The 16,194-nt window shown below is 33.6% G+C and overlaps 4 protein-coding genes across 5 annotated transcripts in view; 3 read left to right on the top strand and 1 right to left on the bottom strand.

The window, feature by feature from the left end:
* Nucleotides 1-274: 274 nt before the first annotated feature.
* uri (unconventional prefoldin RPB5 interactor) lies at nt 275-2,181 on the top strand. Its single transcript, XM_065365074.1, has 6 exons — nt 275-443; nt 517-766; nt 839-988; nt 1,062-1,290; nt 1,368-1,872; nt 1,944-2,181. The coding sequence occupies exons 1-6, from the start codon at nt 390-392 to the stop codon at nt 2,055-2,057; spliced, it is 1,302 nt and encodes a 433-aa protein (XP_065221146.1). The 5' UTR covers nt 275-389; the 3' UTR covers nt 2,058-2,181.
* A 636-nt stretch (nt 2,182-2,817) lies between these two features.
* Nucleotides 2,818-8,381, bottom strand: LOC135846080 (uncharacterized). 2 transcript variants are annotated; one of them, XM_065365075.1, is made up of 10 exons: nt 8,099-8,381; nt 7,804-7,965; nt 7,516-7,712; nt 7,293-7,417; nt 7,134-7,214; nt 5,702-7,043; nt 5,199-5,626; nt 4,929-5,123; nt 4,714-4,860; nt 2,818-4,611 (listed from the first exon to the last, which is right to left on the bottom strand). In XM_065365075.1, the coding sequence occupies exons 7-10, from the start codon at nt 5,574-5,576 to the stop codon at nt 4,366-4,368; spliced, it is 966 nt and encodes a 321-aa protein (XP_065221147.1). In that variant the 5' UTR covers nt 5,577-5,626; nt 5,702-7,043; nt 7,134-7,214; nt 7,293-7,417; nt 7,516-7,712; nt 7,804-7,965; nt 8,099-8,381; the 3' UTR covers nt 2,818-4,365. The 2 variants fall into 2 exon arrangements, with proteins under 2 accessions (XP_065221147.1, XP_065221148.1); XM_065365076.1 differs by having other exon boundaries at nt 4,714-4,848; nt 8,099-8,377.
* Nucleotides 8,382-8,520: 139 nt separating this feature from the next.
* Nucleotides 8,521-12,217, top strand: LOC135846078 (protein VAC14 homolog). Its single transcript, XM_065365073.1, has 15 exons — nt 8,521-8,915; nt 8,987-9,137; nt 9,211-9,441; nt 9,508-9,725; nt 9,793-9,913; nt 9,993-10,116; nt 10,216-10,307; nt 10,389-10,532; nt 10,596-10,743; nt 10,822-10,924; nt 10,994-11,168; nt 11,239-11,357; nt 11,445-11,524; nt 11,608-11,761; nt 11,847-12,217. The coding sequence occupies exons 1-15, from the start codon at nt 8,815-8,817 to the stop codon at nt 12,004-12,006; spliced, it is 2,121 nt and encodes a 706-aa protein (XP_065221145.1). The 5' UTR covers nt 8,521-8,814; the 3' UTR covers nt 12,007-12,217.
* Nucleotides 12,218-12,890: 673 nt separating this feature from the next.
* The window catches only part of Mgat2 (alpha-1,6-mannosyl-glycoprotein 2-beta-N-acetylglucosaminyltransferase), an 89,129-nt gene continuing 85,825 nt past the window's right edge, over nt 12,891-16,194 (top strand). Inside the window, exon 1 of the mRNA XM_065359938.1 lies at nt 12,891-13,124. The gene's annotated coding sequence lies outside the window, so the exon portion shown is untranslated. The remainder of the gene's footprint in view (nt 13,125-16,194) is intronic.

Raw genomic sequence — 16,194 nt, 5'->3', positions numbered from 1 at the left:
GATTTTTAGAAAAATGAAAGGGAAATGAAAAAATTTTAAGTTCAGAACTAGGTACTTTGAAACTTTGGAAGTTGAAAAATTCAAAATCAAAACACCATTGCCTAATTTTTCAAATTCAAATTTCAAATTACAACTCACCCACCGCATCTACGAGCATAGTCTGTTGATTCTGATTGGATGATCCTGTACAACAAAAAATTTTGATTGGACGAAAATTTGTGTTTTTTTAAAAATCCAGTGTCTAAAAAACAACATGCGGAGCTCCATGTATTATCATTTTTTTGATAAGAAATTCGTGTACTCGTATTTCTCTCTCTTTCTCTGTAAAATAAGGTTTCCGTTAATTAAATTGTCCTTCTCATGGTGTCAGTACATTTTAACGCTACAAAATGTCTTCAGATATATATTACGATCCAGAAATTTTCACCAAATCTTACGAGGCGGTACGTAAATACTTCTTCAAATAATTCTGAGTGTTATCGTCGAATAATACTCTAAATCGTGTTTACTTTACAGGCTCTCAAATACAGCGAGCAAACTCTCAACAAAATTCGAAGTTTTAAAAAAGAGCTAGAAGATGTAAAGCTGAATTTGGAGGAGAATCAAAATCATCTGTTTCAAAATATCATGGTACCCATAGGAAGTAAAGCTCTGATGAGAGGGCAACTCGTTCATACCAATGAAGTTACCATAAACGTCGGAGATCGATGGTTTATCAAGAAATCAGCTGCTGGTGCAATTCAGACTTGTAATCGTATGATAGAAAGTAATACCCGAATTGCTAATCATTACAAATCATTTTTATTCGACGTATTTTCATTGGTGAAATGTGTTTCAGGATGTAATCAAAATATAGCCGAATACGAAAAAGAAATGCATTTACTGAGTTCAAATCTAGATGTACCTAAAGATTACGAAATTTTCGCTAGTGGAGATGTTCAAGATATAGTAGAACCTTATGACGAAGATGAAGAAAAACGTTGGCGTGGTAAGCTCACACATTTTGTAGTTCTGTCCAGTGCATCGTCAAAGTTTCTTTAATATGGTTCTTTTGTGAGCAGAACAACATCGTGAAAAGGTTCGCCAATACCGTCAGCAGTTAGTATTGAGTAGAGAAAGTGAAGAAGATCTGTTCAAAAGACTCGAAAAATTAGAAGAAAAGGAAGAAGAAGAAGCTGAAGAGGAGAATGAGAATAATGATAACAGCGATGATGATGATGATGATGATGATGATGATGACGATGACTCTAGCTACGATGATGAAGATATGGATGAAGCAGAGTACAACGAGTAATTATACTTCCCTATTTTTTCTATTCTTACATATTAATTCAATTTTAAATGTGTTTTTCTTTACGTTATTGCAGGTTAATCGAAGAATCAATAAGACTGAATGAAAAAATGGCTGAACCTTCTACCTCGTCAACGGTTCCAGAATCCGAAGATTCCGTTATACCTCATAAGGCATTATCGAAACGAGTCTCGTTTTCAGAATCTTTAGAAACCACTCAAGAATTTTCGACATCTACAGTCGATGATATCATTGTGATTCATTTTAAACATAGTCAAAATCCGGTGAAATGTGATCCAGTTGCTAGTATAGATGGAACGATAAACTCGCCTTCAGATATTTATAAAAAATATCTCAACGATTTCGAAAATATTACACGCAAATCGATATTGAAGAAAAAGCTATCTTCTGATGGAGTATCTGAATCCAGTGGTCGATCTGTAAACAATGTGATATTTCCTGAAGCTAATGATTTGATTCGTGATAAACCCGAAAAAGTACAAAAATCCATAATAAAAATACAAAAGAATCCTGCTGCGAAAAATAAGTCCGTATTTCTAGATGAAAAGTCAACGGATGAGGTAAAGTTGTCTATTTTTATTAATAATTGTTATTCTCATTGGTTTTTATTTCGATACTTTGAATTTTACAGGTATTTGGTGATATCGTTGAAAAAACACCGATCGTTGTGCCTAAAGTTGAAAACAATCCGAGACCAGTGAGTAGATTCAAACAATCAAGAATCAAAACCTCTTCTACCTCGTGAAACTTTCAAAATCTGTACTATTTTGATAGAATCATTTATTGCATTCATTGCAATCTTCATTAATTCAATTTTAAAAATTGTGATATATTTTTAAATTAAACCGAGTGAGCATTTTTCAAAGTTACGTCGTAATTATTTTCAATTTTATATTCGACTGGAAAAATATTTCTAAAGGGTATAATATTTCTCATTCGTTTCTCATAAAATGAGATTACCTTTCTAAATAACAGTTCAACCGATAATAAATTTTTTACGTTCGATTCTGTATTTTACCCGAGGGATTACTGAATTGTGTTCAGTTATAAGGCTGAAATCAATACGCATCTGTGCAGTAATCTCATTAGCCATAAAAAATTAACAGGGTTAGCGCAGATTCATTTATCAACCGTATTGAATCGCGTAGGTAGGTATAAAAATTATTCCATCTCGTAAAATAACTCAAGTATATTCGAGCCATCAATAAAAATGTTCCTTTAAAAGAATATACATGCACCAACGTCACGCTAAAATTTGCTCACATCGACCGACTTGAACGAAGTACTAACCTCGTTTTTAGTTCACTTACACCACGACCACAATACAAACCAAAAAGCCAATATGTGAAGTTGGGTATAATTTATCTCGTACTTTACCACCGTAACCCTTTTATTAATCGTTCATACCGTGTAAAAACTAGGTCAAGAGAGTCATTGTAAAACATGCTCTCGAGCACGTTTCTTTCCTCAACAATAGAACGCGGAGAAAAACCACGTGAAATAAATTTCCAAACATACAAATGGCATTTATTTTTAATTCACAAATATACAAAGTATAAGACTAGATGTGATTCACACGTTGATATACGTATAGAGGGAAAATAGACAGAATGAGAGAAAGAGGGTATACAACATATATGGCATTAAGGAACATTTGATATAGCTACATCACAAACATCACAACCAGCCTGGGTATCTACGGTTAAAGCGACAACACATTAAGTGACACTGATCGCTTCAATACCTTCAACTTGCAAATTACAACCCCGAAATTGTACTACCAGAAATGCCAATCGTCAGAATCGTGCCACTGAACAAAATGAGAAAAAAAAAGCGCGCAAGCGATTCATTCAAAACAGCTAAAAATAACTTAGAATTATATCGACTAGAATCTTGGCTATGACTTATCCGGAAATGTGTGATAGATTTAAAGCTTCTGTGTGAGATCATTTTAAAAAGGTCCGTTAATTAAATCGTATCTATGGATTAGCAGAACATCGAGAAAAGAAAAACAAATATGTACTATGGATCCTTAATAAATACATCAGTTCGTTAAATTTAAATAAAATAAAGCTAAGATAAAAAGTATACCTAAAAGTACACAGAAATGAAATTTTTTTAACATAAACACACCGAACATACTTGAACACAAAAAAATACATTCCGTAATATTATCACACGTCATATAGAATATATATGTACATGTTCGTAAAATACCGAAAATGAAGAGAATGAAAACAGCAAGACAAGAAATTACCATCCAGAAAAGGGTTCAGTGAAAATAAATCGTGTCATACGATGAGTGAGACAAAACCAAAAAAATCATCATTTCAAGCAATGAGTATAAAATGTTACGAAAATTTTTCTTCATTTTTTACAGGTGAATAAAAAACTGAAATGTTCTAACCCATTGGCAAAATTCAAATGCAAACTAAACCATTTAGCTAATGAGTGATTCTACTTATTTGACCATGTCCAGCCTACGAATAGTCCTACTCAACTGTTCGTAGATACCAGTTCTTATCGAATCACCCTGTATATACGAATATTACGCGACACATACAAAGAAAATACATGTATAAATATAATAGAATAATCATAAAACGGTGGATCATTTCATGTCAAATATGAGCTATCGGTAACCCAGGTAGAATTTTGGACGTCAACGGACGGACAGATAGTTTCTAAGCGTGAAACTGAGGTAATTTGATTGCATATAGCGCAATAAGCTCACAACAAATACACTCGGTTCATCTATACAGAGACTTTTTACTTGGTCCCTACAAAATTTTATAATTGACATGAAATCACCCACATCCCACATGAATGACGGCAACTTGGTAATTTTATATCATAATTAACAACTTAATAATATTATAAGAAAAATCACTCTATTTTGAACATAAATAATCCATTAAAGCTTTCCATATTAATGTACAACCTATTTAAAGACTAGAACGAATGGGGGGAAAGTATACAGAGAAACTTGCTGCAATCATTTTTTTAAGTACAAGACACACCCTGTATGCCGAATTTTAAGAGTACGCATATTATCATGCCAAAACCGGATCACGTGTTTTGGAAGATGAAGATGGGAAGTTATTATCTTGAGAGACCCAGTGAGGCGTCACGACAGCAGGTTGTAGCGATGGACAGGGCGATGGAGAGTATCTAATGACTTTACGCTCTTGTAAAGTGATCGAGCTCGGATCATCGTTGACCGGTCTGTATTGACCTTCGTCGCATCTCGTTAATAATGCCAACAACAAAGCTTCCAAAGCGCACAAGTAACCTATCACCTGCGAATCGAAATTAAAATTAAAACGATGAATTTAAAATCAACCGAAAGGTCAAACAGCAATCGATAAAAGCATTATAAATGATTTCGCAGTTCGACTTACTCCTGTAACAAATAACTGAGTTCTCGTGGCTTTCGGTACCCACGAGTATGACTCTTCGTAAGCGTATACTTGATGTACAACCAGTGAAGAGCTCATTAAATACAAAACGCTAATGCTAACGTACAGCACGGCATTCTGAAAGGAATACTAGAATCAAATATACATCTCAAAAATAAAAATTCTACGCGCCTTAACGTAAGCATCGAGATACTTACAATTTTACCCCAATTCAATGGGAACAAGTATATGATGTGAGTTACGTCCAAAAATAGTAGAACGCAAGTAACCATGAAACTAAATATGGAGACAAACATCATAAACCGTATCCGGCCCAGAAACGGCAACAGAAACAAACTCAGTCTGACGGAACCCGAAGTGCACAAACATAATAAACATATCAACGAAGTAATCTGTAAGGAATACATCAAATTATTAGGTAAATTCTGCTTCAAATCGTAGTGAATTTTATCCTCTATGGCACTTACCACTAGTAATAATCTTATAACGCCGGATGTAGATTTAATGTACGAATCGTCGCAATAAACTATAACACCCGAAAACACGGATTGAGTAGGGGAAGAGCCATGTATATGATGCTTGTAGTTAGCGTGCGAGTCCCAAGAATGGACAGTGGTCGCATCGCCGGGGGTTTCTAATTCAGCGATGCTGCTGGCGGCTCTCCCCCCACCCCCCGTACCACCAGTCTGACTGCCCGCAATTTCGAAGTCTTGAATGTCTTCTGGACGGTAAGAGGACGGTTCTAAACTTTGTATCTCCTCCAAAAGTACTGAGATTTCGTCGCTTATGTACAGATCTGATACGGAATTTACATGGTGATTACTACTACAATACTCTCGCTGCATTCCCTTACTGCAACCATTTCATTATGATTTTATTCTCGCCCGTTCGTCATCTAGAAATTAAAGGTAAAAATAAAATGAAAACACTCGTCGACGAAGCAATTAGCATAAATTTCAAGATAGCTTACTTTTGTACCAAATCTTCAACAATAAATAAGCGGCATGAATATAGCGAATATATTTTGTCAAAAAGTTGCAATTCAAGCGAAAATCTTCATCTAGATTTAATACCGAGCGCAACGAACACCAAATTTCAGCATTATTACGAAATTTACACTTTCGCCGCACAAACAATCCGGTGGAATTATCCTGACGCCATACCGATCGGTTATTCCAATTCCTTTCGATTAACGATGTTTAGTTTATATAAGCGAGATGAAAGTGGAAAGAATAGACAGATAGACGTCACCGCTTGTAAACAGTTACGCTATCTTCTTCATTCATTGAAAGTTGAAACACGCCGCCTCAAAAGCACAAAAAAGCTCTTCAAAGTTCAACTTGAGCCGACGCCAGATTTAATTTTTTTATTTCAGGAATTAATTGATTCGCAGACGCGATCGATTATTCGGATTTTAAAAATGCGTTATTTTAGCGAATTCGCGTTTAATTTTGTTTCCATGTACGAATATTTAATCAAATTTATTATTTTAATTCTTTCATTTTCTACTTCCTTTGATGATGACTCATTCGCGTTCACCATTCAGCTTTCATTTCCGGTAGGTCGTTGCACTTTGCTCTACATTGTAGTGCCGCTGTGATTTCGCAATGTTTCAAAGGCCTTTCAAAGGTCTTGCCGCCTTTGCCTATCTTGATTACCTTTGAAACTGAAACCGAACCCTTGCAATCGTTACTCGTTAGTTACGCCTACGCGTTCGCCTTTGCAGCATTTTTTTTCTTCGAAATTTTTGAACTTGTTGAGCTTTGTTTTGAAGTTTTTCCGCGTCATTTTTTGATGCGATTTTCATTTACAAGAGAGTGAGAGAGAAAACCGATAAGTACAGGCACGTTCAGCGTTCACCATTCAATCCTGTTCCTGTTGTTTTAAATGAAAAATTTCAGCACAAATCAAAATAGTTATGTTTTCGAATCAAAATCGAACTCATGAGTTTCAAAGCCTCAAACTCAAAGGGCTTGAAGACCCCAGGGCTCGCCAGCGATAAAATTTTAAAATTTCAGCCGAAAGCGATAGAACGTTGATCGTTATTCATCTTCTCGAAGTTAGATTCATTATGATCAGAGGATGAAACATTTGTTAATTCATCGGAAAGTGAACAAACAGATTATTTTTATTTTAGAGATGATCCAACCGCCAGCGTGCGCAACTTGAATTAACAAGGATCGTCACAAAAACCAAGCATTATGCTCATTATGACTACATGAAGATCGTAAGGGGGTTTTCATCGTAGCTGAATTACAAACGTAGCTTATAATGTATAATCGACGGAAACAAATTAGGGAATTCACTCTTTTCTGAAAAAATACGATGAAAATTACGTATTAGAACACTCGGTTTTTATTTTTCAAGGAATCGAACAAAGTTAATAAAGAGTAATTCAGTACTTCCTATTTTTTCTTCCTCATTTTCGGACGAAGGTACTGTTCACGTTCAAAGGCATCCCATCGATGAAGTAAAATTCAATTCTAAAAAATTATTACAACAACACGATGACATTCCAGATATAAATTGATGCCTGGATAGTTTTTAAACGTCTTACATACTGTCAATATCTCAACGAAAATATCTTTGTGACAATTGACTCAAATCGGTGCTAAAATATATCGGTATTCGCCGTGACTCCAGTGGTTTATGGGACATTCAAAGCCAAAACAAACATCAGTTGAAACTACAGACACACATCGGAAAAAAATTAGCTCATATTCCAAAAGTTTCCTTTTATCATATTCTGCCTCTTTTCAATTCTATCGTAATTAAAATACAAACACAAAATCCCATAGATGCAGCTGAAAGCCTTCGCAATGAAGTAAAATGCGGTCAAAATAGGGAAATCGCACGAAATTTGCAGCTATTCAATAAACACCGATTGATAATCCATAGAAAAAATAGACAGCACAGGAATATTTTTTCGGATTTCGGCCAATCTGTTTGAAGTCATGTTCTCAGTCCGGTTAACGTTCTGTCTGAGGATACGAAATAACAAATATAAAGTCAAATTAGTATAATAATTCGTAGAGTATCTTCTTGCGAAAGCAGCTCATCAATTGGCATTACTTTTTGACAGAAATTGTAGCAGATGGAGGTCTGATTCCATAGATGATAAAAAAATACACTTCTTTGCCTTCGACACGAGGGACACGACATCTTCCAAAAATACACACAACGGAATTATGCGAATCATCAGTAGCAAATGTTTTTTTGCTATTCTGGCTCAGGCTGAAATCAAAACAATTATATTTAATTTCACTAATTTCAGTTTCAATTTAGAGTAAGTGCCAAGTGGAAACAGAAGAATTTTATAACAAATATGACGTTGAGTATATTACCTCAAGCCACCAAATAAACTGACCTGAGAAGATTGAGAAAAACGATGGCACTATGGATATTGATTAAACAAGAAGTGAGAACACCTCATTCTCTGATTCTCTCTTTCCAGTTGAGTAGTTGATCCAAAAACAATAGAAACTAGACTATCAGTACTCCAAGTACAAATCATGCTAGTGTAGAAATTTCGTAGGAATTTTATTGAAGTTGAAACAATAATTTTGAAAATCGAAATCGAACGACAAAATTACACGCGTGATCGGCGGACATGTACCATCAAGAAATGCCATGAAACGAGCTTTTTTCAAGTTGTGTTTTTTATCAATTTGATAAGAAGAGTGGTGTTTTTCAATTTAAACCAATCAGATTTTATAAAATTGTAAACAAATCGTATTTTTTCATTTTTAGTGATCAAAAAAACGATAAGAAACAAATGATGAGAAATTGACCGCAGTGATAGTTGATTGTAATAATATTTGAGAAAATCACGAACGTTCGTAAATTAATTTAAATTTTCATAATTAGGCCTACATTGTTGTATCTCGTGTTGTTTTGACGACGTAAACGCTGCCGGAAATTGTTACGTCGTTCGATATTGTTTACGTTACGAATCGGCTTCAGTCGCTGAAAACAATGATAATCGAAAGCAACTTTAATGTAACGTTTAAGTGAATATTGCAGTTTACTTTTTTTACAAGATAATCATTTTTATACACGTTTCCCAATTCAGTCATCTACTTCATGATGGATTCGAATTACGCTCCGCTGAGTCAAGCCTGTGTTAGGGCGTTAACTGATAAAATTTACGAAAAACGACGTGCAGCAGCCGTGGAAATCGAAAAGTGAGTCGTTCAAGAAATTCCCATTTTTACACCTTACCTACTGTATTCTTATGCCATCAATTCATTTGCAGAATGGTGAAGGAATTTGCTGCTGTGCAGAATACTGCTCAAATCAGAAAACTATTGAAAGTGTTAGGGCAACAGTTTGCCCGATCTACGAATTCTAATAACAAGAAAGGTGGATTGATTGGACTAGCGGCTATGGCAGTAGCTCTTGGAAAAGTTCGTCTTTCGTAAATTGTATATTTTCTCTGAGAAATCATTCGGTTATTGATTCAACGTATTTTGATTTTAGGATAGTGGCGATTACATTGAAGATTTAGTCATGCCTATATTAGTCAATTTCAGTGATTCTGATTTACGAGTACGTTATTACGCATCAGAGTCATTATATAATGTGATAAAAGTAGCCAGAAGTGCGATATTACCATATTTCGGTAATGTTTTCCAAGCATTGAGTAAACTAGCCGCTGATCCCGATCAAAATGTTAAAAATGCTTCCGAACTTTTAGATCGTCTATTGAAAGTAAGTCGATAAATAGTAAGAATATTACTGTCTGAGCAAATGTTGACATTTTTTGATACATTACAGGACATAGTTACCGAAAACCCTTCTTTCGATTTAGTAGCATTTATGCCTCTGTTAAGAGAACGAATTTACACTAATAATCAGTTCGCGTGTCAGTTTATTATTTCGTGGATTGCGACGCTCGTTGACGTTCCTCATATCGACATGATCTTATTTTTACAAGAAATACTCGAAGGATTGTTTCGTATTCTTGGAAATCCGACGATAGAGATTAAAAAAATGTACGTTTTTACGAAAATTTACAAATTTGTATAAAATTTTTTTACGATCGAATATTTTTTCCTACAGGTGCGAAGGTGTTTTAAGTAAATTTTTAAGAGCTATAAAACAAGATCCCTCCAGAGTCAATTTTGCAGAAATGGCGAATATTGTTACTGTCCATGCTCAGTCGCATGATTTTGTTCTTCAGGTGTGTTAAACTACATATTTTTAGTTTAGTTCTGTCGAGTTGAAATTTAACGTTTTTTTGTGTGTGTTTTTTTTTACAGTATATTGCATTGACGTGGGTGAAAGAATTTGTTCAATTAGCCGGAGTGGAAATGTTACCATTTACTTCTAGTATATTAGTAGCTATTTTGCCTTGTTTATCGTATGAAAATGAAAGTCAACTACGTATCCTTTTCAATATTATTATTCTTGTGAAATTAATTGATTTATAAATACTCGTAATTTATCAGTAAAATATTTTTCCTGAATTTTTACGAATCTCAGATATAAAAGAAATTGCTAGAACAATCAATTACAGCTTATTGAAATTGATTTCTACCGAAGAAGATTACGTACCAGATGCTAAAGGAGACAAAGTGCGTAAAAATTTCTAAATAACATTAGTTTATCTAATTATCTTGAATATGAACTGGAATAACATTCGAATGTGATTTCAGCGCGGTCCATCTCAAGATACATCTAAATTAGAGTTGCCTGCTGTTATCGAAATATTATCTAAACATCTAATCAACTCTTCTGTAGAAACCAAAGTAGCGGTTCTAGGCTGGATTTTTCAATTGCATTTGAAAATTCCTAAACGTGTGAGTATATTTTTGTTTGTCGAGTAATAATATTCCAATATTTACGCTCGAATTATGATTCAGATGTTTCCTCATATCGAAGAACTATTTCCATTATTTCTACGCACGTTATCAGATCCTTCGGATAAAGTGGTTCATTGTAATTTGAAAGTTTTATCCAAGATCATCTCATTGCCTAGCTCAGAAAAAACTGATCAAATTGATAAATCGAGTAAGTTGTAAATTACTTCATTTAAAATATTTGTACTCTCCGGAAAGCATTTTTTTTTCAACGAATAATTTATTGCAGAGACCAACAATCCGTATTTTGATAAGTTCATTATTAGCTTACTAGAAGAATTCAGACGAGGTGAAAATACATTATTGAAAGACAGAGGATCTTTTATTATAAGGTAATGAGTAGTTTTTTGTTAATGTCACACTTTTCGACTATTTTCCTAATTTGTATTCTCTTTACGTAGGCAGTTATGTGTCCTACTAAACTCTGAAGACGTGTTCACAACCTTGGCTGTAATATTATTGAACGAAGATAATTTAAAATTCGCTAGTGTCATGGTGGAGCACTTGAATACAATATTGTTGACTTCTTCGGAATTATTTACTTTCAGAGTAAAACTGAAAGACTTGAAAACCGAAGTATGTTTGAATTAGTCATCATATTCTGACTGAATCTTCTAAAAAAAAATTGACTCACGTTATTTTACAGGAAAGCAAAGCGTTATTTAATACTCTGTACAAGACTTGGTGTCATAATCCGGTGGCTACTGTTGCGTTATGTTTTTTAACACAAAATTACGAACATGCTTGTGATATTATTAGAATATTGTATCCTTTTTTATTATCGATGGAGCATTGTAATGTATAGCATATTTTTCTACTTACTTGTGGGTTTCCTTAACCGAAAACTTTCAGCTCGGATTTAGAAATAACTGTCGAATTGTTGGCCGAAGTCGATAAACTTATCCAGTTAATTGAATCACCTATTTTTACTTGTTAGTGTAATTGAAAATTGATTATATCGCTGATAATTTATAATCATTTACCTATCATTAATCTGCATTCGTGCGTTTCTCAGATTTAAGACTCGAGTTACTCGAAGTTCCTTATAACCATCATCTTGTCTATGCTCTGTACGGTTTGTTGATGATATTACCTCAATCTGAAGCATTTCACGTTTTGAGACATCGATTAGATTGTATACCTAAGCTTCCACTGCATCCTGATAATAAGTGAGTGCTTGTTTCAAGGTTGCTCAACTATAATCTGAATTATTTACGTTTATTTTTATTACTCGTGCAAATTGTATTCTTACAGAACTGCTTTTAAATCGAAATCTGCTCAGAAATATGACAATAAATCGTTATGTTTTGATACCTTGCTCAAACATTTTTCATCGATTCAAGAAAAGCATAAAGTATTCAAAATGCAAGGCAATGTTACTACACAAATCCTCGATCATGACTTCGGTTTATAGCAAAACGAATTATTACGACGAAGATATGTTTTTATACTGGACCACTTGTTATTATTCATGTTAAATCATTCCGATTTACTTATTCAGTTTTCTTTATTATCATGTTTATATTACCAGTTTGTTTAAACTTTAAAGTATAGCATCTCATTGTACTATTCGTATTCGTGTCTCATTGCTTTTTTTTTGATTATTAATGAAAAATATTATCGTCTTTTTGTTTTCATTAAATCGTAAGTTACTTTGCTTTGTGAGTTTTCGCTCGCGAGTGTGAGCTGTGAAACTGATGATTGCCAGCTTTTGAGAATACTCGATGACTTTATTCAACAAATATTGTATGTACGTTGAATGATTTAGAAAAGAACAAAAAAATTAAATGAGTGTATTTTTGAAACTTTCTACGGTTAATTACAGAAGTTCGTAGGTAATAGGTAGGTTGGTACGTTATTTCGCTGAACAAATCTGTTCATTAAGTCTCCCATTTTTATGCTGATTCTGAGTGAAATTTTGTAAAGTAAAGTGATCAAATTAGTATTCATTTTTTGTATTTTGAATAGGACTAACATGAGCTAAAGACGGAAACGCTCACGTATGCGTAACTTGTTACAGCTACAGTACTTTGTTTTTCAAAGGTACATATTTGGTACCTAGACCTACATACTTTACTTACTGATTGTCTGATTATCTATGCACTTTACATAAGGTAACAAAAGCGTTGAATATTTTAGAGCAAGCCCTCAATTTCTTTTTGAGCAAATTATCGGAAAGAAAGGAGACAGAATTGTATAATTGTGAATTCAAACCTATTTTAATTCAACTTTCGCGAAATGGCACCACTGCGAGCAACAACTAAAAAAAATTGGAAACTGACAACGCGAACATGCAGCATTACGCATGTTTGGCGCTGGTAGCTCAGTAGTTGACGTATTTTGAGTGTTCGTTGTTGTGTGTGGTTTGTTTACATGTGTTTTCGTCTGTTGTTTCTACAAAAAATACATTTTTTAAAAGAAATTTAACTAAACAATGATTTGAAATTAATTATTTGTTTATTAATATCGCGTTTTATAATACCATACTGGGCCAGTAATCATTGGAAAATCATTCGTCGGCAACATGTAAAGGTGAGTAACGTACTTATTTGTTTACATTCGTTATCGTACGTTTTTTATGGATTCAAACACCGGAAAAATCGAAACACAAGTCGTTAACTTTTATTTTGAATCGAAATTGAAACGAATTCTTCAACTTCCGTCCACATCTTCTTCTCCAGCTTAGGTATACCTATACAGTTCATCGATATCCGAACGATATCAACACCTCATTGAACAAATATATACGATACTGCAGTATCGATTATTTTGTGTACCTAAACACGAATTTTGTTTCTCACAAATATCAAAATTAAATTGCATTAGATTGATATTATTCGAGTGTAAACTTCGATGAAAAAGTGGTAACTATGCATTATTATCGCTCTGTTTTCGTTAGCCTCTTTTGCTATAGGCACCTTTTCATTTGTATCCTTGACTCTTGAAGTTATCTTATCACTATGAGCTTGTAGAGGGTTAGTTGTAACCAAAGAAGTAACGAAAATAATCACTAACAATTCCAGTTTGTGCCTAATCTCCACTCAAAGAGATGTAAAAAAGTAAGATAGCCCAGTCTAAAAGTCGAAATTTAGGTGATAACTCACGAAAATAGAACTACGTAATGAAAATTTACCATTACACCGATATCATATTTTCCAATGGGAATTACACGTGTGTAAATGTAGAACCACAACGAGATGTTTCCATAGTACATACCCATATATTTAGTAACTTATGAATAATTTAAGCGAGTAATTTTTGAAATTCAATTCATACCTAGTTCCCTGGGTCTTTGTGAAGATAGGTAAAATGGCAAAACGCACTTCTACTCCGGTTAATATTTTCAAGTTCAGCCCTTGTGTATACTCGACGATTCGACCTTTGAGAGTTGAATAATTGAACATCTTTGTCGCATTTATTCCGCCATTTGAAAATAATATTTGGATAAGGTAACGCCCTCGGTATTTTGTTGAATTTCATAACCTCTGGTATAATATTTAATCTACTCTATTTGCCCAATAAAATTCAATTTTTGGCGGTTAACGGAAGAAAATCAATACAATGGTTCAGATTTAGAAAAATGTTGGTAAATATTTGCGAAATTCAAGTACTGTACCTAGCTCATGGTCGTAAAATCGGTAAAATAAATGAAAAGGGATAATATTTGGGAGAAAATTGAAGCAATTCACGTTGAAAAAATTTTATTAAATTTTTTTCGTTTCGTTTTCCTTAAATTGAATTTCAAAAAAAGCATCGAATAAAAATTTTACGGTTGTTTTTATTCGTCATTTTATTTTAAAATTGCCCAGCTAAACTTTGCAATTTTTATTAGTACGATTTTAATCGCAGGATTTAATACATAGGTGTTAAGAAGTGTTTATTTTCTTGCTTTGATAATTAGGTATATTGTACTCGTATTATCGTTGGCTAGTTGAATGGTTTGATGTGTGATTTAGCCTTGAACTTGATATTGCATAATTAGGTATACACGAATTACGGAAATTCATTACGAATAGCTAATTAGTAATTACATATGTGTGAATATGGTAATTACATGGGAGAAGAGGATGTGTGAAAATATGGTAGATTGGGGGATGGGGGCTGAATTGAACGTGTTCAAAAAATGTTAAGTAGGTATTTAAAAATAGTTTTCTTCCTGCCTGTTGAGAGTTCCTAGCAACTGATGAAAAATTATCACATTTTGTCTTAATTTTTGTTTTTTTAAAAACCTAAAAATTGGTCATAAAATACATTATGTTTGCAGTGATGTATTAGGTGATTTTGTCTTCTGAATTCTGAATGCCACAAGCTACACGCTTTTCTAACAAAATTTGATATTTTTTCTTCCAGATTTTAAAATAGAATAGTTACTTCCTTCATAATTTCTCTTAAATTTATGACAAAACTCTCCAAAATCTTTAAACGAATTTTTCTGTTCAAATTTTTAGGTTGAATTGAAAATTCCTTTTTTTATTCTATTCATTTACTTTAAATCTTGAAAACATGGAATTAAATTGAAGTCTGTCATGCCAAAAACATTATAAAGGATGCGTCACACGATCAGTGTTTGCATTTTCTATATTTTTTTTCGTAAATTGGGAGGAGGAATGGTAATGATTGTAGAAGACCAGTGGTTATTTTCCAAAAATTGATAAATTTTTTGGCCTCCTCACTCTAAAATGTTACCTGCTAGAAAAAATTCTATTCCACAGAAAGAATTACACTTTCAAGTGAAAAATGTTACGCTCTTCCGTCGTATTTTGCATTTTTTTGATTATTTAAAAAAACTGACCTTTGAAGGGGTGGGAAGAGGATAGAGAAATTTCAAAAAATCGAAAAACGTGATAAGGCTATTTAATTATATGTACGACTGTACGTTTTTAAAGGCACGTATTCCGATTTTGAAAACTGCTCCACTCTGAATTTTAAAAAAACTCCTTAACGCAGTCGAGAGAAGAGAGTGTTAAAATTGGGAGGCCAAATGATCAAAGGTTGACTTACATCAAGAAAAGCTGCAGCACAACTTTTTTTATGTTCAAGAGAGTTGTTAATTTTTTCGACGAGACAATGCACTTGCTGAATAGTATTGTGTTTCAAATGAAATCCGAATTGGTGGTTTGGAATCAGTCTTCTATTTTCCAGAATTGGCCATAGCTTTTGTAAATTAGTTTTCCAAAATTTTAGATCTAGGATTTGCAATAAGCTGATAGGTTTGTAAGATGAGGTTTCATGTTCTGGTTTTCCTGGTTTATGGATGAGTATAACTTTGGCATACTTCCATTGGTTGGGATTATCCTGTTAAGAATTTGTGTGATATACCAAATTAGTCGAGGTGGAAATTCTTTGATGATTTTTCCATTGATTTTGTCGTATCCAGGTGATTTCTTGTTTTTAATTTGTTCAGCAATTCATCTACCTTCATCAATTGTGATTTTTGGTATTTGAGTGTTGTTACATTCTGTAGCAGATACATGTGGCGGAGATGTAAGGTAAAGTACCAGTTGCGGATCCCGTACCCAGTTATATGGATCTTCATTTTATGGTGTTCCAAATTGTGAAAAATGAAAATACGAAGTGATATCTTTTTCTGTGACATCCTTAC

This window comes from Planococcus citri, chromosome 4 (genome assembly GCF_950023065.1).
Source record: "Planococcus citri chromosome 4, ihPlaCitr1.1, whole genome shotgun sequence".
Lineage (NCBI taxonomy): Eukaryota > Metazoa > Arthropoda > Insecta > Hemiptera > Pseudococcidae > Planococcus > Planococcus citri.
The sequence above is the reverse complement of the archived record's forward strand: the minus strand, read 5'-3'. Positions and strand labels throughout refer to the sequence as shown.

Excerpts from the sequence above, each read along its gene's own strand:
- LOC135846080 (XM_065365075.1), bottom strand. The coding sequence starts at position 5,576 with ATGCAGCGAGAGTATTGTAGTAGTAATCACCATGTAAATTCCGTATCA. Across the intron at positions 4,861-4,928 it reads CATTGAATTGGGGTAAAATT|TATTCCTTTCAGAATGCCGT; the intron begins GTAAGTATCTCG and ends ATTTGATTCTAG. Across the intron at positions 4,612-4,713 it reads CTCAGTTATTTGTTACAGGA|GTGATAGGTTACTTGTGCGC; the intron begins GTAAGTCGAACT and ends TTCGATTCGCAG.
- LOC135846078 (XM_065365073.1), top strand. The coding sequence starts at position 8,815 with ATGATGGATTCGAATTACGCTCCGCTGAGTCAAGCCTGTGTTAGGGCG. Across the intron at positions 9,138-9,210 it reads TGGCAGTAGCTCTTGGAAAA|GATAGTGGCGATTACATTGA; the intron begins GTTCGTCTTTCG and ends TTTTGATTTTAG. Across the intron at positions 9,726-9,792 it reads ACGATAGAGATTAAAAAAAT|GTGCGAAGGTGTTTTAAGTA; the intron begins GTACGTTTTTAC and ends TTTTTCCTACAG.
- uri (XM_065365074.1), top strand. The coding sequence starts at position 390 with ATGTCTTCAGATATATATTACGATCCAGAAATTTTCACCAAATCTTAC. Across the intron at positions 767-838 it reads TTGTAATCGTATGATAGAAA|GATGTAATCAAAATATAGCC; the intron begins GTAATACCCGAA and ends AATGTGTTTCAG. Across the intron at positions 1,291-1,367 it reads GATGAAGCAGAGTACAACGA|GTTAATCGAAGAATCAATAA; the intron begins GTAATTATACTT and ends ACGTTATTGCAG.